At 38.0% G+C, this 27,219-nt stretch overlaps 1 protein-coding gene and 1 non-coding gene across 4 annotated transcripts in view; one reads left to right on the forward strand and one right to left on the reverse strand.

The window, feature by feature from the left end:
- LOC110291812 (contactin-associated protein like 5-2) overlaps window positions 1-27,219 on the forward strand; it is a 684,470-nt gene that overhangs the window by 450,015 nt on the left and 207,236 nt on the right. For all 3 annotated transcript variants that reach the window (XM_029482787.1, XM_029482783.1, XM_029482788.1), the window contains exon 12: window positions 10,746-10,865. In XM_029482787.1, coding sequence (XP_029338647.1) covers window positions 10,746-10,865 — 120 coding nt within the window. The remainder of the gene's footprint in view (window positions 1-10,745; window positions 10,866-27,219) is intronic.
- On the reverse strand, window positions 8,637-8,768 carry LOC115032481. Its single transcript, XR_003838153.1, has one exon. It is a non-coding gene; the product is annotated as a small nucleolar RNA SNORA17 (small nucleolar RNA).

Here is a 27,219-nt window from a genome sequence, read left to right on the forward strand (position 1 = left end):
TATACACACATATATACATATACATACACATACACATATACATACATATACATACATATACATATGTATAGTGTTGCAACAGACTGCCTCTAATAGCTGGGCTTAGGTATAGTTGAACTAGGTACCTATATTGGTACTTTTAAATTTACTTGGAGTCACCTGACTGGCATGATGCCTTCATCATTTACTGTGATGAACGAATCATCAGCACCAGGGCTCTGATGTACTGGAGCCCAAAACACCTTCTGCTTCATTTTCTGTGGTCTGATATTACAACTTGCCATTTTGCCATGTCTTTTGACCTCTTTTTGTGCCCTCTGACATCAAAAGCTCTGCCTCTGAAGAGCTTTATTTGTCATTAGTTTTAACACTATTATTTTCCTTTCTTTATTTATTTTTATTAGATATTTTCTTCATTTACATTTCAAATGCTATCCCCAAAGCCCCCTATACCTTTTCCTCACCCTGCTCCCCAAAGCACCCCCTCCGGCTTCCTGGCCCTGGCGTGTCCCTGTACTGGGGCATATGATTTTCACAGACCAAGGGCCTCTCCTCCTATTGATGGCCGACTAGGCCATCCTCTGCTACATATGCAACTAGAGACACAACTCTGGGGGGTACTGGTTAGTCCATATTATTGTTCCTCCTATAGTGTTGCCGACTCCTTTAGCTCCTTGGGTACTTTCTCTAGCTCCTTCATTAGGGGCCTTGTGTTCCATCTAATAGATGACTTTGAGCATCTACTTCTGTATTTGACAGGCACTAGCATAGCCTCATAAGAGAGGCTATATAAGGGTCCTGTCAGTAAAATCTTTTTGGCATATGCAATAGTGTTTGGGTTTGGTAGTTGTATATGGGATGGATCTCTGGATAGGGCAGTCTCTCGATGGTCCTTCCTTCTGTCTCAGCTCTGAACTTTGTCTCTGTAACTCCTTCCATGGGTATTTTGTTCCCCCTTCTAAGAAGGAGTGAAGTATCCACACTTTGGTCTTCCTTCATCTTGAGTTTCATGTGTTTTACAAATTGTATCTTGAGTATTCACTGATTAGCAGATAGTAGCCCAGACACTTAGAATACCCAAGATACAATTTGCAAAGCACTATTTTTCTTTTCTTTGTTGACACAAGGCCAAGTCAAATTCTCAAAAATCTAGTTCACTGGGGGTTTGAAAAGCTTAATTAAATACATGGCTGCTAAATAAAATGTTTCACAAGCATTTACTTAGTTCTCAGAATTAAGAGAAATCATAAATTTATTTATGTCTATGGGCAGTGTGTGTCAATTTGTAATTTGGAATCACACAGTAAATCCTCTATTACCCATGACACCAGAGGAAGAAGAAACATAGCACTAAAACAATTTTTTAAATTACTTCATTTATTTTTTTGAGATCATAATTACATAATTTATCTTGTCTGTCTCCTCCCTCCGAACATTTCCATATATCTTTTTTTTTGGTGCCTTTCAAATTTATGACCTCTTTTGAAACTAATTCTTGTTACACACATACTTCTTTAAGTATATAGAGCAATGTACAGATAATGATAGACACGCTAGGAACAACTGAAACATTTTGAAGATCTTAAAATTATGTACTGAGAAGCAAGTGGCAAGGCTTACTGAGTAAAAAAGCTTGCCATGTTAACACGAGCAACTGAGTTCTAATTTCTGGCACCTACAACCAAGAGTCAGGCATAGTAGCATGCAATTGTAATGCCAAGGCTTGCAAGGCAGAGGCAGGCTCATCTGCAAGATCTCCTGGCCAGTCAGTCTAGCAAAAATGGTGAGCTTCAGGTTCTGTCTCAAAAACTAAGTTGCACAGTAAACAAGGTTGTCAGAGGGTTAAGATGCCTGCCGACAAGGATAAAAACTTAAGTTCAATCCCCAGTACCCACAGGATGGAAGGAGAAAATCAACCCAACAAGTTTTCTTCAGACTTCATGTGTACTGCATGACAAGAACACATCAAATTTAAAAGTCGGGGTGGGCAGCACTACAAGAACGATGGAGAAAGACACCTGATGTCAATCTCTTGATGCTACATTAACATATAAATGTGTACTCAGATACATACATACATACACACACACACATACACATGTACACACACATGTACTAAGTTTCATATTTGTTTCCATATTTTACTGTAGGAATAAAAATGGTAACGCTATAAAACTGTAGCATTGATCATGGTACTTGAAAAGATGATTTCCAAATAAAAGCATTTTGCAATCTGAATACTATCATTATCAAAAATAAGAGAGAACATCACAAGGACATTTCAAATTGTACCTTAGGCACTAAATTATCTGCCAGAACTGCCCTCAGAATTTCCCTCAGATATGAAAACATGAATCAGTCTGCTCTGCCAGGTCATACATCTATTCTATTTGTGTAAAAAATTGTCCTGACGAGCCATGATGTGTCTACCATTGTCCTTTTCACTAAGGAGTGCAGCTCTTTGCATGAACTCCTGATAGTAACTCTTCAGGAGCAATGCAGAGGTTACATGTTGGTGTTTTTAATAGAGACAAACTTTGCTAACTCCAAAGCATCTTTGTTTGCAGCAAAATGGAATCTCTTTCTTTCTGAAGGCAGAATTCTCTCCTTTCTTAAGAGATAATACAGTTGGGCTGGGCAATTATCTGGTTATGGGACTAAGCCTCAGGAAGTCAGTTTCTTAAACTATGCTAAAGATATAAAAGGATTATTTTATTTGTTTACATTTCAAATAGCTCCCTTACCAGTTAACCGTCCACAAACCCCCATCTCACCCCTCCTCTCTCCCCTCCCCTTGTCCTCTATGAGGGTGCTCCTCCACCTACTCACCCACTCCTGCCTCACTGCTTTAGCATCCCCTATGCTGTGGCATCAAGCCTCCATAGGACCAAGGGTCTCCAGAATTGTTTCTTTATTTAGATAATTCTCCTTTCTAGAAGGCCTACTCCCTCAAACAGTTCCTGTGAGGTACCCTGAGGTTTTTCTGGGTCTGTGGGAATATTTGTGTTCTGAATAAGAAACTTGTCATTTTCCTTCTTTTCTGCCATTCTTTATTGGATGTTGCCAGAGCCTAAGAGTGCTCTCCCTGGTAGCCAGGCATTCTTCCTCTTTCTCAGAACATCCCCTCCACACCGACATGCCACAGTATAGGCAATCTCCACGTCTGCTTACCTGAAACAGAATGCTACTTCTCCCCCACGTTTACCTTTTCTATTCTCTTGTGAGCAGCTTCTGATAATTTCAGCTTGCCTTCCTTAGGGGTTTTCTTTTTAACTCTAATAAAATTTACCTCAAATGTTCCATTGAATCCATTCTTAAATTATTCTACTATGGAGACAAAGAATCCCAAAAAGGCATCTACACTTTCCTGGTATCATCTGCCGACCACAAAGAGATTTCTCTCAAATAACCGTAATATTACATGTATGCCTGTTCATTGATATGTTTGTGTTTTCAATCACATGTGCATATGGAGACAAAAGTTTGATATAATTTACAGTCACTCTCAAATTTATTTTGAGGTAGGGACTCTCACTGAGCCTGGAGGTCTCCATTCAGCTGGTATTACAGGCACACACTGGAACAACACAGCTTTGTATATGGGTCCTAGCAATACACGTATGATAAGCACTCTAATTATAGCAATCTCTCCAGTCATACCAACAACTTCCTTTTTAATTTTCTTTTAGCCACTGAGTTTCTCTACAGCAAAATGTGCTGATTGTCCTATAGGTCTTTTCCTACCTCCATGTCTTCTATGAATTTTAAGCTTAATATTAATATGTTGTGATATGTGTTTCCCCTTTGACATCTTGTCATATTTTTATGATTAACCTCTATCTATACCTTCATTTTCATTCATTTTTATGAGTATTTTGGTCATTTTCTTTTACTATTTCTGAATTTAAATAATTTCTACTATCTTTGCTGCTTTTAGTTCATGAAGAATCTGAGCGTCCTATTCTTCCAGAACATTCATATATTCTACTTTTTAATATCTAAATCTTTGACTCACTGGTAATTTGATTTTGGTGCCCTTTGTATGACTGAGTCCAGTATTACCCTTTTCCTCATTGCTTCCTAATCTAAGCAACACTAGTTAAGGATTCAGAAAGGAACATAGATCCAGCTGTACCTCATGGTGGCTCAACTCATAGAGACCAAACTGGAAACATGAATTCTGTAAATTATCCCAGTAAAAGGTACACTTATTCCTTCTATCTTCTTAATATATGTTAAGATGAACTCAGTCTCAAGGCCAACTGTCTAATCTGGCCAAACTACAGAGTTAAGTACAATGTTAAGTTCCATCCTAGCCAGATGTTCTATTTTACTTTTTTTTTTTTCTTTTTAAAATAAAGTTATACTATGGATCATTGTCTGACCTGCAGTTCTCTATGAATAACAGGCTGGCCTCAAACTTATGGAGTTCTTTTTTATCTTAATGAGCCTCCATTACCACACTAATATTCCCTCTGAAGAAGAGATGGTATCTCTGGCCTCTGGATAAATAAATAAATAAATAAATAAATAAATAAATAAATAAATAAATAAATAAATAAATAAGGCTACCCAGAATCAGAAAGATACCTCTGGCTTTTAGGCAAGGAGGAAATTATTTCCTTTTCTTTGAGGTCTTTTTACACTGAATTTCTTAGCTATTTTTTACCTGCTCTTATTTGCTATCAGTGTCAGAAAATTCAACAAAATCTGACATATGTGAGACTATACCTTGTGCTCTGTCATGTTCCCACAAGATACTATAAGAACAATGTTGTGCATTCCTAGTCTCATAGCACATGTACTTTGTGGCATGTTAGATCAAATCAATGTAGAAAAAGGAATGCTGGAAATATTAGGTGTATTTGATGTAATTTGACACAAGTCAACTAAAGATCCAACACTAATTTAAACTCATAATGGCAAAAAAATATAGAAAAGAGTAAAACACACACTAATCAAAACAAAGACAGAAACAATTAAAAAAAGGAACAAAATGGTAAAAATAGCAACAATAAATAAATAAATACATAAATAAATTAAATCAATCAATCAGTCAATAAATAAATAAATGAAGCAGGCAAGCAAGTAAGCAATCACAGGCACAGGAGATAAGAGCAAGACAAATTTGAAAGTTTTAGAATGCATAGATGTAAGAGAGAGGGACAAAGTAGCAGATCTGCAGAGCTGAAACCTTATATGAAATAGCAGAACCTAGGGCTGGAGAGATATTTCAATGGGTAAAAGTGCTTTTGCCATGAAGCCCTGAATTCACATTTCCAGGGTGCACAGAAAAGCCATAATATTCTGTCCTTTCTGAGGCCAGCTAGCCTATGGCATATGCAGTGGAAAAATAGCAAGGGGTTCTGAAAAAACAAGGGACAAATTGCTAACAGACATCTCAGGTTATCCTCTGACGATCATGAGCACACATGGACATACCTAGCCAGATTTTGTCAATTTGTCACAATCTAGAATCATCTTAGAAGATGAAACCTCAGGTGATACAATGTCTCTGTGATATTGACCTACAGGTAATCCTATAGGGCCATTTCTTGAACAATGATGGAAGTGGGCAGTCAATTGTGGGTGATGTTATCTAATGGCAGGTTTTAGTCTATGGGATAGTAAGGCAGCCAGAATAAGCCACAAGGAGGGAGCCTGCAAGCCATTCTGCATCTGTTCTTGAAACATAGAAACTGCAGATAGCATTCAGTTCTGTAAGTTAAGTTAAAGATGTGAGTTTTATGAAAGACATAGATTTATCTGAAAACACACAAGTTGATCATCAGTCCTTCTTCACCATTGTGAAGCTGTGGCATACAATAGAGACTCCCAAGATTTTCCAGGTAGGACTTTTTCATCAGGATCTCTCCTGAGATGGCCATTAGCTTCCACCTCAGGGAGTAATCTAGAAGCTGCAAAGATGTTGGCCCATGCCTTTTAGAAATATAATCCTGACATGCATCTCTGAAACCTTTTATTCTTCTCCATTGTGGCCTGTACCCACATGAAATATATGTCAGACATAGTCCTTCCTCCTTTAAGTTGTTCAGTCAGGTATTTTGTCACAGCAATGAGAAAATCAACTAAGTCAATCATGAGTATGTGAATACCAGCAAATGGAAATTACCTTGGGGTTGGCCAGCAAAAGAAAAGTCACTTTCCCAAAGTACAATAGACACTAAATTGAAGCAATACTGCAAACATTAACCTAGTTAATTTCTAGGTTTCATGTTTTTGTGACATACTTACAAGTTATATTTAGTGTGTGTGTGTGTGTGTGTGTTAGTACTGACTACATGTGTGTGATGATGTGTTTGCTGCAGAAAAAATGTGTAGGACAAAGAAGAACATGCAGTGTTTTTTTTTTTTTCTCTTCTTCTACCATGTAGGTCCCAGGGACAAACCCATGTCATAGGGTTTGGCAGCAAATACCATGACTCACTGAGTCATATCACTGATTCAGTGGCTGCAGTATTTAGGGAAATGCTTATATGCTGTCTGGTTATTATCCCTCTTTCATGTTCATGAGAAAACAGCAGAGACAACATCTTTCATGTATTTATCCTCCTATGAATATAAGCATATTCAGTGAGAGCCACACATTCTGGTTGACATTCAGGTATGTCAAGCATACCAAAATCATAACAAAGGTCCTAAACATCATAGTCTTTCAGGTAGGCACATTATCAATGAATATATTAAGTTTTATAAAAAATATATGAAACTCATGTGTGCACTGTATAAGGTACATATTTTGACACTCTTATGTATCTCTGCTTCAAAAAAGTGTTCCTGGATACCGGAGAGACTTCTGTGAATACAAGATTAACATTGAATTCATACCAAATTATAAAATATTCCAACTCTCTCACTTTTAGTTGACTGAAGTGAATCTTTAGACTTGAACTTAGTGAATTATTTGATGCTTCTTTCACACTTGATCGTGATGAATTGTACCTTCATATTACTGGAATGGGGCATTAGTCACATGGCACAGAAGTCAGCTAAGATGAGAAGCTTTTACTAGATCTTGAACAATGTTGGGAGCCACTGAAGTGTTCTAGGCATAACTAGGTGGCATAATTCATTATATACATGCTGCTCAGAACAATAATACATTGTGTGATGTACTAGAGATAATTTTTTATGTATAAGTTGGTTAACATTTCTTTAAAATATATTGGTTCTCTGTAAGTTTCACACCATGAATTTCAGTCCGACTCATCTTCCCCTGCCCTGGTCCCAATCCTTCACCCTTGCAACCTCCCCTCCAACAGGGAGAATGAAATCCTATTGTGGAAGCTGTAGTATGTCAGTTTTTCCACAGTATATACACTTGTCAATACTTTCTGGCTTGCAAATTTTCATTGAAATGACTTGTTGGTCTGGTATAAGGCCCCCGGCTTCTGCTACATTACCTACACTGGATCCTCACTGGGATTCCTCTCAGTTATCATGTTTTTCCTTGTGTAGTGGGAGATCCTGTAGTTTTGCATCCTAAGGAAAAGCCGTTCATGTACCCCAGAAGTTCATCGATAGGGTAGATGTTGGAGTGGGGCCTACTCAAAGTCCTGGATCTTGGGAAGAAAGGTATCTGAGCAGATCAACTCACCAAGTCTTCACTACCCACATTACTGGGGCAAGATCTCCTGTCCTGCCTCAGCTGACCCATCCAATGCCACAGCCACCAAGGGACACATCCAACTCTCCACTTCAATGCCCTTGGGGCTGCTCATCTGTCCCCAGGTCATCAGAACATCTCTACTGCACTGCCTAGATTAAGTAAAGGGCCCACTCTCTTAAGAAGAAGAAGCATCTTGCTATGGTCTGGGTCATCTCTGCTCTCAAGTCTGGAAGGCAAGCTCTCTCACAATGCCTGGGCAGGGGGTGGGGGAGTAAGGCAAATTCTGCACAGCCCTCAGGCATCAACATGTCTCTGGGAAAGCAGCCAACACAAGGGATGTCTGCCTGGCCTTCTGTGGTAATAGACCCCTCTTGCTGCTGGGCCACTGACACAGAAGTTGCCTCTGGTACCAGCACAGGTAAGAACCCAACCATAGTCCTAGGTGGTATCATCAGCTACTCACATCAGGCTGTTCCTCACTACCCTTGATTCTACAGCTCTGCCTCCCTTCATTGTGTCTTCTTTTCTTTCTCTTCCATTTGCTACCACTTACTTGCTCCCCTTAGTGCCACTTGTGGGGATCTTTGAGTGTCTGGGATCATCTCAGGTGTGGTCTCAGGAGTGTTATGCTCTGCTTATGCATTATGGCACAAGGAAGTGACCATATTTGGCATGGTCTATTCACCCATCCCTGTGAGGTTCTTGACTGGTGGTTATCTCAGGGTAGCTCTTGGTCCATGCATTACATCATGGGACTGGGTACTCTTTTGGCATCACTCTCATCAGGGGCTCATGATCCTAGGTAAGGTAGTCTCAGACTCACTCTCACTGAATTATATTGTCCCAGGTGGGTTATTCTTGTCTCTGGCTCATTCCCTGCTCTGGGGACTAGTCCAGGTCTGCACAGTGATAAACTGTTGGTCCTCTTAGTCTAGTTGCTTGTCTAAGCCCCCTGGTGCTGGATTGATGGTTATCTCAGGTTTGTTCTTCTTTTTTGTTTCCAGGAAGTGTTAGGCTACTAGTCAATCAGATTTCCACAGGTCAGAACACTGAGCATTGACCTAGCCTCTTTCCTCTCTGCTACCTACTGATGCATTTTTTGACATTATAGCCACACCTAGAGTACCTCTAGAGGTGTGATTGATATGTTCTTTTAAAGAAACCTTTTATGTATTCTTACAAATCTCTTAGTGCTGCTTTAATGAGAGTAATATTTATCAAGTATACAGCTCTGTTAAAACTCCATATTATGTGACATGTATGACATGACTCTGCTCATGTGTGATCGCACACAATTCTCTGTGCCTCCTAGGAGATGTAAGCAGAGGGACGTGGGTTGATGTCAATGGATTTGACCATTGGTAAAAATTATACTTGTTGACATATATCTGTAAATTAGTCACCAATTGTTTGATGGTGTTGGATTGAACCTGGATCTCATATTACATCACTTTCCGAAGCTTGGAATGTATAATGTAAAAAAGTGTATTTTTGTGCTGGAGGATATCTCAGTTGGTAAACTGCTTTCTTTTCAAGCATGAAAACCAGAGTATGATCCCCAGAACATATGAAGGCCAGGTAGGTTATGCACTCATTTAATCCTCATGGAGAGCAGGGGTAGATAAGCGGAGTCTTAATTCTCATTGGCCAAACAGCCTATTCAAATAGGCAAAGAAAGACTAAAGTTGAGACTAGTAAAAAACAAACAAACAAACAAAAAAACAACCTTCTCACATACAAGCATGCAAATCCATAAACACACACACATACATACACACACACAAAACCATACCTCTCCCAAAATTGTGTCCTCATATTTTATTGTTAAAAAAGTTATAGCAGCTTATGTACATTATAAACTTATTAGCCAAATATGTGCTGAGCCCTGGTGCAATATGATACATGCCATGATACAATGGTACACATTCACGGATCTTAAAGTTTTTTTAGCAGAATGTAGATAGAACATTGTATTGATGATTTTATCTTACTATACTGTGGGGACATACAGGCAGAATGAAAACCAAAAAAGAAAAAAAAATGACTGACCAAGGACAGAGTTTAAGGTAAATGTAGTTCTGATATGGGCTAAGAATAATTAATTAATTAACTAGTTAATTAATTATAATAAATTAAGGGCATATGATTTAGCTTTAACTGTCAACTTCACTCAATCGAGAATCACCTAAGAAGAGAGTCTCACTGAGGGATTGTCCTTATTGAGTTAGCTTGAAGACATGTTTGTAGGGATCATCTTAGGTTAACTGGGATATAGAGCTCCAGCCCACTGTGATGGGACTATTCTCAAAACAGGGGTCCTTGCTTTAGTTAGACTCCCTTTGCTGTGATAAACACTATAAGGAAAGGGTTTCTTTCAGCTTAAAGTTATAGTTCTTCATGAGCAAAAGTCAGAACAAGAACTCAAGCCATGAAGCTAGAGGTAGGAACTAAAGAGAGGCAGTGGACAAGTACTGCTTACTGGCTGGCTCACATGGCTTAATCAGTGTACTTTCTACTGCCACTTAGGAGAATCTTCTGAGGAGGGAACTTGCCTACAGTGAGCTGAATCTTTCTACACCAAGTATTAATATAGCAAATGCCCTATAGGTCTCTTTACACTCCTGTCTAATGGAAAAATTTTCTCCATTGAGGTGCCTGTTTTAAAAATAACCCTATCTTGTGACCAGTTGACAAAAAATTCAACCAGAATAATTTATGAACTATTTGAGTGGAAAATTCAAGCAGAGTATAAACAACTCCACTTATATGCACTCAAATGTGAATTTGTTTCTTGGCATCCTGGGATTCGGATGTGAGGTGACTAGGGGCCTCAAGTGACTTCTCTGTAGTGATGGAGTGTGACCTAGAATTGTGAGCTAAAATAAGCCTTTTATTACTTACATTACTTTCTTTGCAGGGTATTGTTATGCAACAAAAATGAAACTGAAATATGGTACAAAGCTTGTAAGTACCAGAACACTGAGCTGTAAAGGCTTTTTGGGGCCCATATAGGAAGGAAAGGGAGAAGTATGAGAAGTGGCCTTATGCATGAACTACTGACTCTTGCAGGGGAATATTCAGAATCAAGTAAGAGTTTGCCTTTGTGTCTTTCCAGCCATCTATGAGCAATCCTGTGAGGTATACAGACACAGAGGGAACACAGCTGGGTTCTTCTATGTTGACTCTGATGGGAGCGGGCCACTGAGACCACTTCAGGTGTACTGCAATGTTACTGGTAAGAGCCACATTTTCTAAGCCTGCTTAACCTGGGTGACTGATGGTATGAGATAAAAAGGGAGTTTTTGGAAAAGTGTACAGAGTGTAAAATAATTGGACTTAGCTTAGTTATTTTCTTTTCTTTTTAAATTAATATCTTTTAAAATCTATTTTTATTATTTATTTATTTATTTATTTATTTTACACTCCAGATTTTAAAAATTTTTTATTAGGTATTTACTTCATTTACATTTTAAATGCTTTCCTGAAAGTCCCTTATACCCTCCCCCCCCCACCTCTGCTCCTCTACCCATCCACTCCCACTTCTTGGCCCTGGTGTTTCCCGTGTACTGGGGCATATAAAGTTTGCAAGACCAAGGGGCCTCTCTTCCCAATGATGGTGGACTAGGCCTTCTTCTTCTATATATGCAGCTAGAGACACGAGCTCTGGGGGGTACTGGTTAGTTCATATTGTTCCACCTATAGGGTTGCAGACCCATTCAGCTCCATAGCTTAGTTATTTTCAAAACAAAAAGTAGAGAAATGATGATGGTCATGACATTATTCTTTGAAAGAGGAGGAAGTTACCAAATGTTTTCTATAAGGTTTGGAAAAAATGTTTTCTATAAGCTTCTTTATTAAAGCTCAACAACAGAATGAATGGAAATGGAAAAAATAAGCACAAACCAAGGCATAAAAGTGAGTGGAAAGTCCTAATTCACAAAGGGGAACTCCATTCACAGATGGATCTATGGACTGTGTATCTGGCTGAGTGCTACCATTTTGAGCTTTATTTTTTCCTCAATGAAATGAGAATGAGATAACTACACACCAAGGAGTTGTGAGGGCCACAGATAATCAGTTCTGTTGGACCAGCTAGTGAGGACCCAAAAACATCTTTTACCTCAAAATTACTAAGATATAGTTTATTCTATAGCACTACCATAGTCCAAGAACATAAATTTGGTGTTGCTTTAATGAGAGTAATATTTCAAGTATACAGATCTGTTAAAATTGAAAATTCCTCATTCTGTCATGCTAATGGTTTCATGAAGATTTTATTGTGTCCATTTTATATTAGAATCCTTTTCAATATACTTGTCCCCCACCAGTTGGGGGAATTACAGTAAGCAGAAGCATCTCTGCTCTGAGCCTCATATGCTATATGAGGATTTTCTTATCCTGTGGATTCATAAACATAGAGTTTTCTTCATCCATTTCAATAAAAATTTTCAGATAGTCATAAGAATGTTAGGTTATGCATAGAAATCAGCAATAAAGCACTGTTCACTATGCCAAGATTGCCCAGGAAAATTCTATTAAGTCAATCAGCTTTGAATAATATTCAATGTAAATGTAGCTTCTTTTACTGGAAAATATAGTTCCCTTGCACATCACTATCACCACCATCATCACCACCATCATCACCACCATCATCATCACCATCATCACCACCATCATCACCACCATCATCACCACCATCATCACCACCATCATCATCACCATCATCATCACCATCATCATCGAGAATGTGTGTTTTCTATGGAATATCCTGAGAACATGTAACTTCTTTACAAATCAATTACATAGCTTTAGAAATGGCATTTGAAGAGATCACAGGTTGACCAGGTACTAGTAAACATTTGGTACTATGCCTAATGACCTGAGATTAATCCCTGGACCTGATATCCTGAAAGGAGAAATCTGACTACAAGATTCCCACATGTTCTCCTCTGACTTGTAAGATTCAGCGTTGTCCATATGTATGTGCCCTCATCATGAGTATAATAAATGTTTTAAAATGTCATTTGATGGTTCATGTATTCTCTAATACAATTCCACAATGCCAAACATTAATGTAGGTTTTTAAGCATTTAGCTTTGCAAACAGTCTTAACATGATGGACTGTCACTAATTGGAAAATTGCCCCTCCCCCATCTCTACCTCTCTCTCTCTCTCTCTCTCTCACACACACACACANGAGAGAGAGAGAGAGAGAGAGAGAGAGAGAGAGAGAGAGAGAGAGAGAGAGAGAGAGAGACTACATAATAGAAATAGATACACAAGGAACTACTAGGCTGAGATGTTGTAAAGGACATACATCAGAAACACATAGTCTGATGGCAGAGATTTGGCCTTCTGAAGTGAAAGGTCACCCTTCAGATATATGTGTGTGAGGTGTGACCAGAATTCTTAGATAACTCTAGATCCTGTCAGTCTTGCTGGTAGTATTAACCCTCACCCACATGAAATATCAATTCTTCTAAACTAGCAGTCTTGAAACAGTGATCTGATGTTAGGTAGTGATTGTAGATCCAACTATCCCTCACTTAATCTCACAGTTGTTCACAGGATTGAAAGCTATATATCCACTCTCAACAAAGAGATAAAATAATAAAGTCTTCAAATGTTCTAAATGGCTATATTATTTGCAAGACTCTAGGAATCTGGAGTCTAGCATTCTTGAAAACAACCTATCAAGATGAAGTACATCCTGACATTTTCCTTAATCTCAAATTGTAGTCAGTTTGTGCACTTTTAAAACATTTTTCCTATAACTCAGTTTGTAGTCAGCTTGTGAATTTTTTAATGTTAACAGATACTTGACCACCTATTAAAATATATTTATTTCTCAATTGCACAATTTTTCTGTTGCTCGGTAGATTACATACTTATGTGCAGAGTTGTTTATGGAGAGTCACTCAAAACACACATTCCCTTCCTAGCTCGATAGAGCCAATGCCAGTTTCACATAGTAGAGCAATGGACAACAGTTACAGAGAACTTACAGAAAATGTTTAGGTGAATTTCAAAGTCAAAATTTGTTTTCCATTCTCAAATAATTCCTAATCCATATCCAATCTACCTTTATAGTCTTCTAATCTTACTTCCTGTTTATTATGATGCTCCATTTCTCTCTGCTTGTCAGCAGCCTCTGTTTCCATTAACATTCATCAATGCATGCAAATTGTAAAAGGTAGAGAATTGTGATTGAGTACTCTTCAATATTTCCAGCCATTACTGTACAGTGTGATTGAGGTAATAGGTTATCATCCAAGCAATTGATGGCAAGAAAAACTGTGTCCACGCGGTTTGGTTTCCATTGTTAGCCTTGCTTCCTGAAGTTAGGTTAATGGCTGTGATTTACTCATTGCGTGTATACCTGTCAGTATAAAGAGAATGAACGACATTGGAAACATAAGAATAAGATATTCACAGGCATCATTTTCTTTACACTTTGTGCAAACAGTGTTGAACAAATGTACTAAAGAACAAATAAGTAGAACTTAGTTGTTAGTGTCATGGTAATGGTAATACACTTTTGTGCTGGCATCTTTCTACTGATTTCCTCACTAGGCAATATACTTCTAACATGCACACAGACCAACACTCATATATATTTATCTGTCACATAAGAAAACACATTCCTGTGAAATGCACAAACAGATATATAGTCATACACATATATCCACATGTGTCTCCACAAACACACAAACACAAACACATCGAACAGAAGAATGTGCAGTTTTCATTGTTCTCCCAAAGATGGGAAAGAGAATAAAGTAGGTCAAGATATCAGATTTCTTTTACTTAAATCATCAGTTCTTAGTCATCATTGCAAAATTACTGTTTTCCAGGTACTGAGGAGGCAGCACAATCAGTAAGGTACTTGCTTTGCAACCATGAGCATATAGTTTTAATCTCTAACACACTTGTAAAAATCCAGCTCTTCTGGCACATAGCACTGGGGAGAATCCTAGGGCTCACTAACCGACTCTGGCATCTAAACATCAAAAGCATATGCACATATGTACTTATATTTTCTCCCCACCCCAAAGTACTATGGCCAAAAATTGTCATTTGAATTGAGACTATAAACTTAATTTACTTGGAGAAGCATGCATCATTGAAGGAACTAGAATTGTTTGTATAACAACATTACTGAGTAGTAGAAACAAGATAGCCATTATAGCTATCTAGGATAGAAGCAATGGCACTATGAGAAGTGTTTTATGCCACAGAAGACCTAGAACAATTTGCATTATATTTTCTGCATTTATCTGCATTTGGTCATTGCTCTAGCCAAGTGATGATGAGGCACTGAGAATATAGAAACAATTTTGATAGTGGGGGATGTGGATGGGCTAGTCTGCAACGTTAGGGCTATGCAAGCATAGAAAATGAGTGTTGATACCCAGCATTCACATAGAAACCACTGTAAACATGCAAGTGTTTAATCCCAGTTCTGGGGGATAGATAAAAGCAGATACCTGGAGCTCATTGCCTTACCAACGTAACTGATAATTAAACTTGGATGCACTGAGAGTTATGTCTTATGAATCAAAATGGAATACTTATTATTGATGAAAGAATCCCTATCTGCCTGTGGCTACCACACATATATACTCACATGTGCATATGCTACCATGTGTATACACATGGTGTATATACATAGTGGATGAGGAGAATTTTCACATCTTCACACTGATGCCCTTCTAATATGACTAACCATTGCTAGAAGCTTGATATTTACATTGGGAAATCTGGAAAAGGATGAAATGCCATAGCGAAGTCCATGTTTTTTAAAGAACCATTCCTTCTTTGGGTGAAGTTGGAGTCAAGGTGAAGAGAACTAACTATTTAGGCATTCTTACTACAAAGACAAAACATGACAAATTAATTCTGGGAATGTTGGAGACTGTGCTATAGTTAGTTCTTCCTCTGTCTCTGTTTTTGTCTGTGTCTGTGGAAGGGATGGCAATTTTTCATCACATATGTTTTACTTCTGTGTATGTAAGAGTTTGAGGAGTGTAAGTCAGAAAAAAATCTTCAGCCGTAAAATTTCTCCTTTTATTATGTGCACCCCAGAAATTAAACTTGAAATCCAGTATTTTTTCCCAAGGTGCTATTTCACTGTCCTCTTGCAATACTATTTTAATAAAAAAATTAAGCAGTGTTATTTGAACAGAGTGGGGCTCTCAGAGAAAGAACAGGACATATCCAGATATGAGTATGGACTTATAATGAACAGTAAATTTTGAATGCCTTACCATTGGCCTTATATATTATTTTGCTAGCTCTCAGGGTACATCTGAAAGGAGTGTTAAAAGACCATTCCCAGTGTCCTTTCTTCCAAGGAGTAAAATTTTAGGGTAGCTATAGATGTGTCTTTGAGAAGGTTATAATTATTAAAGCTAATATCTGGAGCCATTTGGGTTACATAAAGTGTTTCTGTTGAAAGATTTGGAAAATTGAAGCTTTTCAGCAGTAAGAGAGAAAGGTAATTATCTACTATATTCTAGTCCTGGCTTCCCCAAAAATCAACCAGACTCCCAGGTGAGGTTCCCTTTGTCAATCTCATGTCTTTTTCATTTTTCTCTGACTTTCTATCTTGCCTCACTTTCCTCACTATATCTACAATCCCTGAAAGTAGGACCAGTGTCCTCATTAACAGTGGATTTGGCTCATCTTTGGAGAACTTTGGTTTCCTGGTAGAGATTCACTGTGGTTCACTTGAAAATTAATTACTTGGAATACTACTAGTGTTTTTGCCCCTTTATATCATAGCAACTTCTATTGTGGCTAACATTTCAGTAACGAAGGATTTTCCAAAGAACTCCAAGACATTCATCCTCCAGTTAGAGGATGCAACTTCATACATTTATTATAACTGTATTTTCATCATTCTGTTACAAACTGTGGGCTACATGGTGCTTCTAGAATGCTTGTCTATCAAGCTAAGGCCTGGAGTGGATCCTGAATCTCTATATGCAGAGGCCTCTGCTTTGAAGTAGTCTCTCAGTGCTAGCAGATGGCATAATCTTCTGCTAAATTGATCCATTAAACAAAACATCTAAGTCATAAAGCTGTGTCATTACACTGAAATTAAAACACCCTCACCTTCAAATGGCTAAGAATTTAACAGCCACTTAGAGGAATTCCTTTCACACTTCCATTTAGCATGGCCAGTTGAGTCCCACTACACTGGAGCAGAGGAATGAGGTGAGGAATCCTGAGTTCTGGTGATTATTAGGCTTTGGACTGTCAGGATTCTCTGTATTTACCCACACATTTTTCAAATTCTTTCTTAATCTCTTATTTATTTATCTATTTGTCAACTCTTATTTATTTCCTTCCTTGTATATTTCAGATATGCTCCTTTATTGATGCAATATTCATTTATGTAGAAGTTAATTCATGCAAATTACATTCTAATGTTGATTGGGCTTAGTACCAAAGTTCAAGCAGTGAATAAATCTCTTTTTGTCATTAAAAACTCATAAATATATTAAATATTTAAATTAAATTTTCAAAAAGTCTACTTATTGTGTGTGGTTGTCTGTCCATCAGTCTATCTTTGAATGTTTGTGTCTGTGTGTCTGTGTGTCTGTGTGTCTGTGTGCATTTGTCTTCATGTGGAGGCCAAAACAATGGTGAGTGTTGTTCCTTTGGTGCCATCTACCTTTGTTTTGAATAATTAAACCACATTTCTCACTGGCCTGGTGCTTGCTTATTCAGTTTGCCTCACTGGCCATAAGCTCTTGGAGTAGTCTTGTCTGTTTCAACTCAGCACTAGCATGCTTGACTTTTCTTACCTCTTTCTACTGATGGAACTCTGATTTTTATACTCACCAGGAAAACACTTTACCAACAGAGCTTTCTCCAAACCTCAGATTGTTTTGTGAGTCTCTCAATAAATTATGTATTTGTTAATTTTTATTTACTTGCTTCCTCATTTGTTTATATGAGTTGAGGGTTTTTTTAATGCATTATTCCTTTAGTCAATTATGCAAAAGTTAATTCACACAAATTATATTCTAATATTGACTGAGTTGAATACCAAAATCACAAAGTGAATATATCTATTCTTGTCCTCAAAATAATTTTTTGGAGAGCAGACAGTGCAGTACACAGATATTTTAAATTCAGTGTGGAAAATTGGGGAGCCATTGATGGAACAGAAATAAAACTCAGAAGAAAGGAAATGAAAAGAATTGTACCAGGGAACCAAGAACTATGGTCATTCATGGTATTTTTGGTTAGTTGCCTTTTGAGCTAAATTTTGTGCATATGTCTGTTGGATTTTATGCTCATGTGCTATATTCCTGTATGATGTATACATATACAAGTATGTGAGCATGTGTCAGCAGAAGTATGTGAAGAGGTCAGAAAAACACAACAGATGTTAGAGGGCCTCTCTTGAACTTGGAAATAAACTGGTGATTAGAAAGTCTCTAAATCCCCCTGACTCTATGCATCACAAAGATTATAAGCACAAGTGGCTATGTCTGGCTTTTTATGTGGTTAATGGGGATTTAAAGTCAGGTTCTCAGCTTGGCCAACAGATACTATCTGCCCATTGAATCATGTCTCCAGTCCCTGAGCTGACTGTGTAGTAGAATTAGCTATTAGTCACAGAGCACTAATTAGCCTGAGGCTCAGTATTCTGCATTTCACAAAGGAAGTGGCACTGTTTCACACCGCCTGTATGAAGAAGATGTATTGTCTCTGTTTTACTGAGGAAAGTACAGAAAGGTATGTGCTAAACATCTTGCCTCTAGTTGAATATAACCCCGAAATTGTGAGGTTGTGGCTGTGATGACTAAGGGCTCAGGTTTACAGTGAGTCTGATGTACAGAGTGGGCATGTGCTCTAACATGCAAAATTCAACTTTTACTATTCCTTTTATTGCTCACCAGACCTTCAGAAAGGACTGCACATTGCAGAGGTCTCCAGTACATTACTCACCACTGCTTTCCTCTTCTGTAAGATGGATGTGATAAATTTCTGAGGAATGAAAGAAAAGACTATAAAGCTGAGGTTCTTAGTGTACAATTATCTATAAAGCATAAGCTTAGAGGAGAGTTTAAAATGTCATTCTCTAGCTCTGTTCCTGGTACTGTTTATTCAATATGTGTGAATGTAAGTCTGAAACATTATGTTCAATGTGCTATAATGCTTAATGTTGTCAACTTGTCAATCTATAATTATCTAGGAGAAAAAACATTGTACATATCACTGTGAGGTTTTCTAGATTGCTTTACCTAAGATGTGCAGACTCATGCTAAAGTGGAGGTGGCATTTGATGTGCAGAAGTCCAAAAAGTAGCAAAAGGACTGAGAATAATTCAAAATTTTCCTCTTCTGCTTCTTGACATAGGTGTGATGAAATTAGCTTTCTCAAGTTTTTGCTCTCATGAATTTCTTGCTTCATGAATTCTATGCCATGAGAGATTGCACCATTTAGCTCTGCGCCAAAATAAAGCCTACCTTCTTTAAGTTGCTTTTGATATTTTTCATATAAAAATGAAGAGAATAACTTGTACATATAATTATAGGCATTGACACATATTTCTTTGAAGCAATCTCCCAAGTCCTTGAGCAAATACTAAAGTCCCAACTTTATTCATCCTTCCACAGCTAGGGAGACCTTTCTTAAGATGAGCACAAGACTGTCTTTTCTGGAACTGTATAAAGTTTTCTGTGCAGATAAATGGAGTATCCCTGGATCTAGGAACAGGAGAATCAACAAAAAGCAATCAACATTTTGCTTTGTGTCCTGTTTATTGCTGCATTCATGCAAAAGACCCATGTGCAACACAAAACTAAAGTAATTTGGTCATGAATGCAGTTTTATTCAGTCACTTATATTTACTTCATATACATATATTGATGTTTTCTGCCTATGGAATCCTGCCAGTGTACTCAACTTTCTCATGGGTATGTATAAGAGTAATCTTACTTCAATGTATGTATGCACAAGTTAAGTAAAACTAAATGACGGGGTGGATTGGATGCCCCAGGTTTACCATATGGTGTTCTCTAAAACTTCCTCCAAAGTGTCAAAGGGCTAATAGCATCAAAGTACAAAATGAATGCAGAGGTAGGAATGTTTAAGAAAAGCTTCATGATTCCAATTCTTACCCACTTGTCCATGACTACTAATGTGCCGTAATCTCTGTAGAGAAGGCTAGCCATGGGCTGGTTTCCTCCTTGGGATCACCCATACCTGCTTCTAAAATGCAGCTAAATAGTGAAATATAAACCCAAGCACAGGAACTTCATGGCTTTCTACCTAATGTACCATGTAAATATGGTACCCAACTTGTGACTACTATCATTGCTGCCATCAAGATCAAGATCAATATGTTTAGTACATGATGAAAGCTATTTGATTATCATCATGTCATAACTTTGAATCTTGGGAACAATTTTCTGGTCATTTCTGTGAAGAAGTTTCCATCTTGTATTGAATTATGTGAGAAAACCTAACCTAAGTATGTGTGACACCATTACCTGAGCTGGGAACTTGGACTGAATACAGAGTCAATAGCATTGAGCAACATGCCTCTTTTTCTGCTTTCTGATTGTATATGGAGTGTGACCAACTGCCCCAAGCTCCTGTCTTCATGAATTTTCTGACAGGATGGCTGGCAGTTGAATAAGGTTCATTATGCCATGTAGATGCCAAGCCACACAACCAGAGTTTTGATAGCCTACATGGACCACAATTTGACCTGAAATATACCAAGTTCTTCAGTACTCAGGTTTGTGTTAGGCACATATTATAAGGTAATATCTCTGGTCCCAGGGGTAGATTGCTGACCTGAAGAAGGATTACATAGAAGTAGATATCAATTCCTTCGAGGGCTTTGATGATGGAGAAGAACACACATCCAGTTGGAGTCTCAGCACTATGCTCATTGCCAAGTCCTACTAGGCAGCCTCTTTGAAAATAAAAATTTGGAAGACTGGTGTCTCTGAGCAAACAAAGAAAAACAAAGATTAAATACCACATTGGGATGAGTTGAGTCATGATGTCCTGTCTGAGGATACTTGGTTTGCTCAGGGATTATGAACATATTTCCTGTTAAGAAGAGAAAAATAACACGTCCAGGGTCAAAAGTACCTCTTAGAATGTTTGCTTATTCTTGCTCAGTTTTGCTCTGAGCCTTAGAATCTAGGGTGACATGAGCAATCAAAGTCAGTTCACCCATCTCAAGGAATGAAAAGAGCCCAATTTTACTGGCAGCTTGTGACTTCTTCTGTGAAAGGGAAAGCAGAGAAACACTTCAGCAGAGGATATTTCTTCCATTGGTTTTTCCTTCTATGGAATATTTTTGTGTTTTGTTACTGCCACAAAATACCCGAGCTCAAATACTTGTAAAGTGAAGAAGTTTATTTAGCTCACTGGTTGTGTTGTTGAAATTTTGTTTTCTTGTTTCTCCATAGTGTGATAGGTGTCAATGAATTGATGCCTGTGGAACATAGAACACAATGTGCAAAAGAGAAAGCAAGATTTGTCAATGAAGCAAAATTTCCTTTGTAGCTTCCTGTAGTCATTTTATACCTGTGAGAGCAAGATCCTACGGGAGATTACAATTAGTCTACCTCAAACCAAATTGTATCTCTCAAGTTCACAAACTTCTAAAAGATCATCTCACTCTTGGTATATCACAGGAGGAAAACAAGTCTACAGCACATGAATCTTTGGGGGTCAGATCATATCTAATGACAAGCATGACCCCTTGATACAGAAGCCCCAGCCTACCATGAATTCTTAGCATGCAAGTGCTTCTCTCTCTGTCTATCTAACTGGCTATAGATGTTGACTATTTCTGCTATAATTAGAGTTTTAAATGTCCTGCACATGTTCATATATTTGAATACTTACTGCTGTTTGGAGAAGCTCTGGAACCTCAAAAAGTAAAATGTTTCTTGTGGTTACTGGGGAGAAAGTCTTAAAGGTTGTAGTCCAGCCTTCTTCTAGTCATTTATTTCTGCTTTTTGATTACTGTTGTTATATAGTCTGATGATTTCACTGCCATGCCTTCTCTACCATTGCAGAACAAAATCATGAGTCACATAAGCTTCTTCTGCCTTATCCAGCTTCATTCATGTCCTTTGTCTCACAAGAAAATGAATTAATACACAGACAATTGAGGCATTTCCAAGCTGTGAGAGCTCTGTAACACTTGCCTTTCTTGTGTTGTATATGCCTTTGCTCTAAAGAGTTTCCCTCAGCTGCACTTTTATCCTAAGCAATTTTTTTTTAGCTCTTATGAAGTGCTTTAATCAGGAATATATTTATGATCCTTTGATCACATCATGAAATTAAGAAACTTCTCCTAAATCCAAGTGAATGTTTTTTTTTTTCATTTCATTTAATTAGGTATTTATTTCATTTATATTTCCAATGCTATACCAAAAGTCCCACACACACTCCCCTACCCACTCCCCCACCCTCCCACTCCCACTACTTGACCCTGGCGTTCCCCTGTACTGAGGCATATAAAGTTTGCATGAACAATGGGCCTCTCTTTACACTGATGGCCAACTAGGCCAACTTCTGATATATGTGCAGCTAGAGACATGGGTACTGGTTAGTTCATATTGTTGTTCCACTTATAGGGTTGTGGATCCCTTTAGCTCCTTGGGTACTTTCTCTAGCTTCTCCATTGGGGGCTCTGTGATCCATCCAATAGCTGACTGTGAACATCCACTNCTGTGTTTGCTAGGCCCCAGCAACTGTGGGTTGGTTTAAATCTAACCTGACATTTTCTAGCTTTGTCATGTTGCTTGAATTAGATGATTTCATTTTCCTCTTTGTCAATATTTTCCTCTGTTAATAAGAATAATACCTGTTGTAATTTTAATATGAAGATTACATAGTATAATCACTGAAAACCATAGGAAAATGACCGGCAGTATACATCAAATATTCAGCCCCTGTTTTTTTCATATTCTTGTTCAAAACTTAAGCAGTACTCCTGTTTTAAATTTAATTTTTAAATTTCTCACCTCCTAACTTCCTCCCTCTCTCTCTCTCTCTCTCTCTCTCTCTCTCTCTCTCTCTCTCTCTCTCTCTCTCCATGTGTATGTGTGTTTTACTTGTCTCTTTCTTTCTGTCTATGTCCCTTGCTGTGTGTATGGTATGTGATATATATACCACACATCATATATATGTATGATATGAGTATGTATAATATGTAGCTAAGAGGTAAGTATGTAAGTGTATTTCATGAACAATTGTTCATGTGTCTGTGCAAGCATATATAGGTGAACATATATGTATGAATAAACACATGTAATCTAAAAGTCAATATTAAGAGCATTCCTGGATCACCCCACCTTAGTTTATGAGATAGATGCCCAAGAGAATCCAAAGCTGATCACTTCCCCTTAGTTGGTTGCCCACTGAGCTCCAGGTTGTTCTGTAACTGCCTCTCAGTATTGATTCAGGAGCCAAACCCAGATCCTTTAACTTATAAAAGAAGCATTTTACTAAGAGAACAATCTCTGTAGACCCTATTTGTTTGTTCTTCTTTTGTCTCAATTGGCTTTAGTTGTAACACAAATTTGGGAGGAAATGAACGTCAAGAAAGACTAATTTTTGTCTCTCAGGTCCAGAGCTGTCAATCATGCATGGTGGTGAGTCTGCTTGTAGCAGTGCAGCCTGGTAGTCACACTCAAGAATGTACAGCTATTTAATTTTCTCCTTCACTTACATCGTATCTAAAACCCCAACCAGGGAGACTTTGGCCCTGCATTCCAGGCCAGTGTCCCCTTCTTAATTATCTAGGGTCTTCACAAACAATTAAGATTAAAATGAAAATTAACCTCCAAAGTTGGCTTCCATGACATTCTTTTGAGAAGAGCATCTAATAATTATAAATATTTCCCATGCAGTAGTTTTGATTCTTTATTTACTATTAGGACACTGGCAAGTAAACCTCCTGTCTAACCTTGAAACTTCCTCTTAGCAGAAACATGGTGTCAAACTGTATCAGTCTGAGGATGCTCAGCTCTATTGTTTGGCTGAGTTAGTGTGCCAGATCTCAACTGTGAGAATGATTTATCCTGATTCAAATACCTCAGGTATTTCCTGCAGAGACATGGCAAAAGTGCCAGTTCCCTAGCATGTCCTTGAATTTTGTAAACATATCAGAAGTTATTTCCATATACGTAAATGTTATAACATTTACTAAACACTTCTCCCTCCTCTGTCTCTCTTTCCCTCTGTCTTTCTCTCTTTCATGTATTTCTCTCTCTTTCTGTACATCTGTATATCTTCCTCTGTCTCTTTATTACTCCTCTTCCCTGTCTATGATAAATAAACAAACAAACAAAAAATCATGACAAGTGCTTTTATCTGATAACCCATCTCACTGACCCTAGTACTTGTTTCAATGTTATTTATGTACAGCTGCTAATATCCCTTCATTCGGTTCCTGTGTTAAGTGTGCATGCCCCTTGGAGCATCTTGCTGATTTCTATAGCAATGAATTGATCAAAGGTTGTTCTGTCACAAATGCTTGACAAAACTCAGTTAAGGAAGGGTTGATTTGGGCTCACAGTTGGAGGATCCATCGTAGCAGGAGTATAAGATGGTTATGCACACTGCCTCTGGAGTCAAGAAACAGAGACAGATGAAAGCCAGTTTGTAGTTGACCTTTTGTCTTTGTATGAAGTCTGAAACAAGAGTATATAACATAGGCCAGTCACATTGAAATCTTTCTATGTCAGTTAACACAGTCCCAAAACCTCCTCTTTGACATGCGCAGAGTCTTGTCTACTAGATCCTGAAAATATTAGCCATTACAAGTTTACTGAACTTGTAATGCAAAACACAAACCATTAAAATCCTCCTGATTTTTGTTTCACCCTCTGTGTCTCTCTTCTGTGAGACTTGCTCCATGGTATTAAAATACTTTCTCATTTATTCCATTGTTCCACACACAACAAACAGGCTCAGAATCACATCTATAGTAACAGAGCCAATGTCAGAGTTTAAGACTTCCTTGAGCATCATTTAGCTTTCATCCTTAGATTGTAATCTGCTAAGAGTTCATAGTCAGACAAAACAAGGTCATCAGGAATTACTTAACTTAATATTACTTATTATTTTTCATTAGTTCTGTGGTTATTTTTAACATCTTAATGTTGATGTATGAGTTTTATTTGATTGATATTTAGTAGTAAAACTTATACTTAATTCTTTTGATTTCATTTCTGTAAGAAGTTACAATGTTTTAATGTTAAACATTATGGGATGGAAATAGCCACAGTCAGGGCACTTATTCCAGTCTTAACCAATCACCTCTGTTATATCACATCCCTAACAGCTTCTCCTGTCCATCCACAAGCCATAATTATATGAGAAAAGGTATCCACGCTTTTTTAAAACTCCCTTTTAAAAGATTTATGTATTTTAAGTAAATGGAGTATTCTATCTGCATGTACACCTGTGTGCCAGAAGATGGCATCACAACTCATTATAGATGATTGTAAGCCACCTTGTGTTTGCTGGGAATTGAACTCAAGATCCCTGAAAAAGAGAAGCTCTTAACTGTTAAGCTATCTCTCTAACCTCCCGTTTTGAAATGGAGAAAGCCACTGAAAAGCTGCCCCCACTGTCCTTTGTGCCATTGAGGGTGTAAAGTCAGCACAGAGGTAGACAAAAATCTGTAATATTTCCAGAATACTTTGGAGGCCTAAACAGGTCTCTGCAGGTTTTATTAGCATTTTCATAAGCTAATTGTGTCGACAATATACCTGCCATTTCTTTTTTAGGGATTGTGTGTGTGTGTGTGTGTGTGTGTGTGTGTGTGTGTGTGTGTGACTGCATCCATTAGATGTGCCACAAAGTCAGTGTAAGGTTCTTCTCTGCCCTGTCGGATGTCTGCCTAAGCCGAGGTTTTTGACTCATAGGAGGATAACTTATTCCAGGCAGTAATAGTAAGGCTTGAGACAGCTATCAAATTTTGTTTTGATATTCTTAAATTTTAACATAGGGTGAAAAAAATGCCCTTATTCCAGCCAGTGTCTCATATGTAGCTTCCTTATTTTCTTCTTGTTTGAAGGATAATTCTTTTCTGACCTCCTCAACTTAAAACTTCTGATTCCAATAGAGACCATTACACAACACATACACAAAAGAATAGATTTGAAACCACCCAACACAAATAGCCATGATAAACAACCTCTTCATGGTACAAAGGTTATTCCAAAGGGTCTCAACCCAAGAACAGTTTCTTATATTTTCTTGAAGCCCTCTTTCTCAGCCCTTGTAGAAAAGAAGAGTCTGTCTCCACTTATCAGGCTTCACTGGTATTTCACCTACTTCACTGATAACAACTCTGTCTCTCATAGATTGCTTGGAATTCCTCATTTAATTGTAATATTCAGGACACTTATAACAACTTGAAACATTTGTCATTCTCATACATTTGCACTAATTGCTTTTCTATTGGTATGATAAAGCCTTAAGCTCAAAGAAATTTAAAACTGAAAGCATTTAATTGGGCATATGGCCTCAGAGGATTTGATTCCATGAGGATTCAACAAAGATCTGGCAGCAAGAATATCTGAGATCTCACATCTCAAAACCACAAGCAAGAATTGGATAAAAACTCTAGCAAAGGTGAGATACTTTGACTTCTTAATGCCCATTCATTTGGCACACCACATCCATCAAGGTCCCTACTCACAAGTCTTCTGGGCCAGTTCTAGTAACTGGAGACCAAATACTCAAACAATGAAATTATACAAATCATTATCATTTAAACTACCACATTCTCTTTCCTGGCTCCCATAGGCTTGTGACATATCTCATAATGCAAAACACATTTATGCCAGCTTCTAAAATCCTGAAAGCTATTCAAAATTTATACTTTTAAGTTCCAAAGTCTCCTTTGAGCGTCAAAGCAATTTCTTAATACCCACCTCTGTGGTGCAATTAAGAAATCCCAGCAATTCTCATAAGTGAGCATGGTAGATGTTCAAATTTGTTCCCTATTGGGTTCCTATCCTGGAGCAAGTGACCAGGACATGCTACATGAGCACCATAACACTTAGTCAGGCAGCATAGAGCCCAGAGTTCTCCATGCTAATGACATAGCTAGATGGGCTGACCTGGAGAATTTAGCCACTAAGCTTCCCTTCCAGGACATTTGTTCCTGCAAAAGATATTTCATCTTTGCTCTACCATGAGTAAGTTCAATGCATCCATTTTTCATCATGAATTAAAAATTTGGAAAAGCAAGGACTGTATCTCTCATTAAAACGTGCCTTGTGGGGGAGCCTTTATTATCAAGCAGCCACTTAGGACTCCTGCAGAAGGCCCATCTTTGCACTGGATACTCACATCCTGAACTAAGCCAGATACCCCCTCCCCCTGCCCTGGGCTCATCCAGCACAGACCCATTCCTAACTCCTTGAGGTTCCCAACTGTGTCTATGTGCCTAACAACATGGAAATTACAACCTCTGCATCACCATGCACCATTTCTCACCCAGGCTGGGGTCACCAGCTTAGGCTGTGATCTGCTACCCCCAGAGCAAGTGTGGACATTCTATGAGCCCAGCACCCCAT

The sequence above is a fragment of the Mus caroli genome, chromosome 1 (assembly GCF_900094665.2).
Source record: "Mus caroli chromosome 1, CAROLI_EIJ_v1.1, whole genome shotgun sequence".
NCBI lineage: Eukaryota > Metazoa > Chordata > Mammalia > Rodentia > Muridae > Mus > Mus caroli.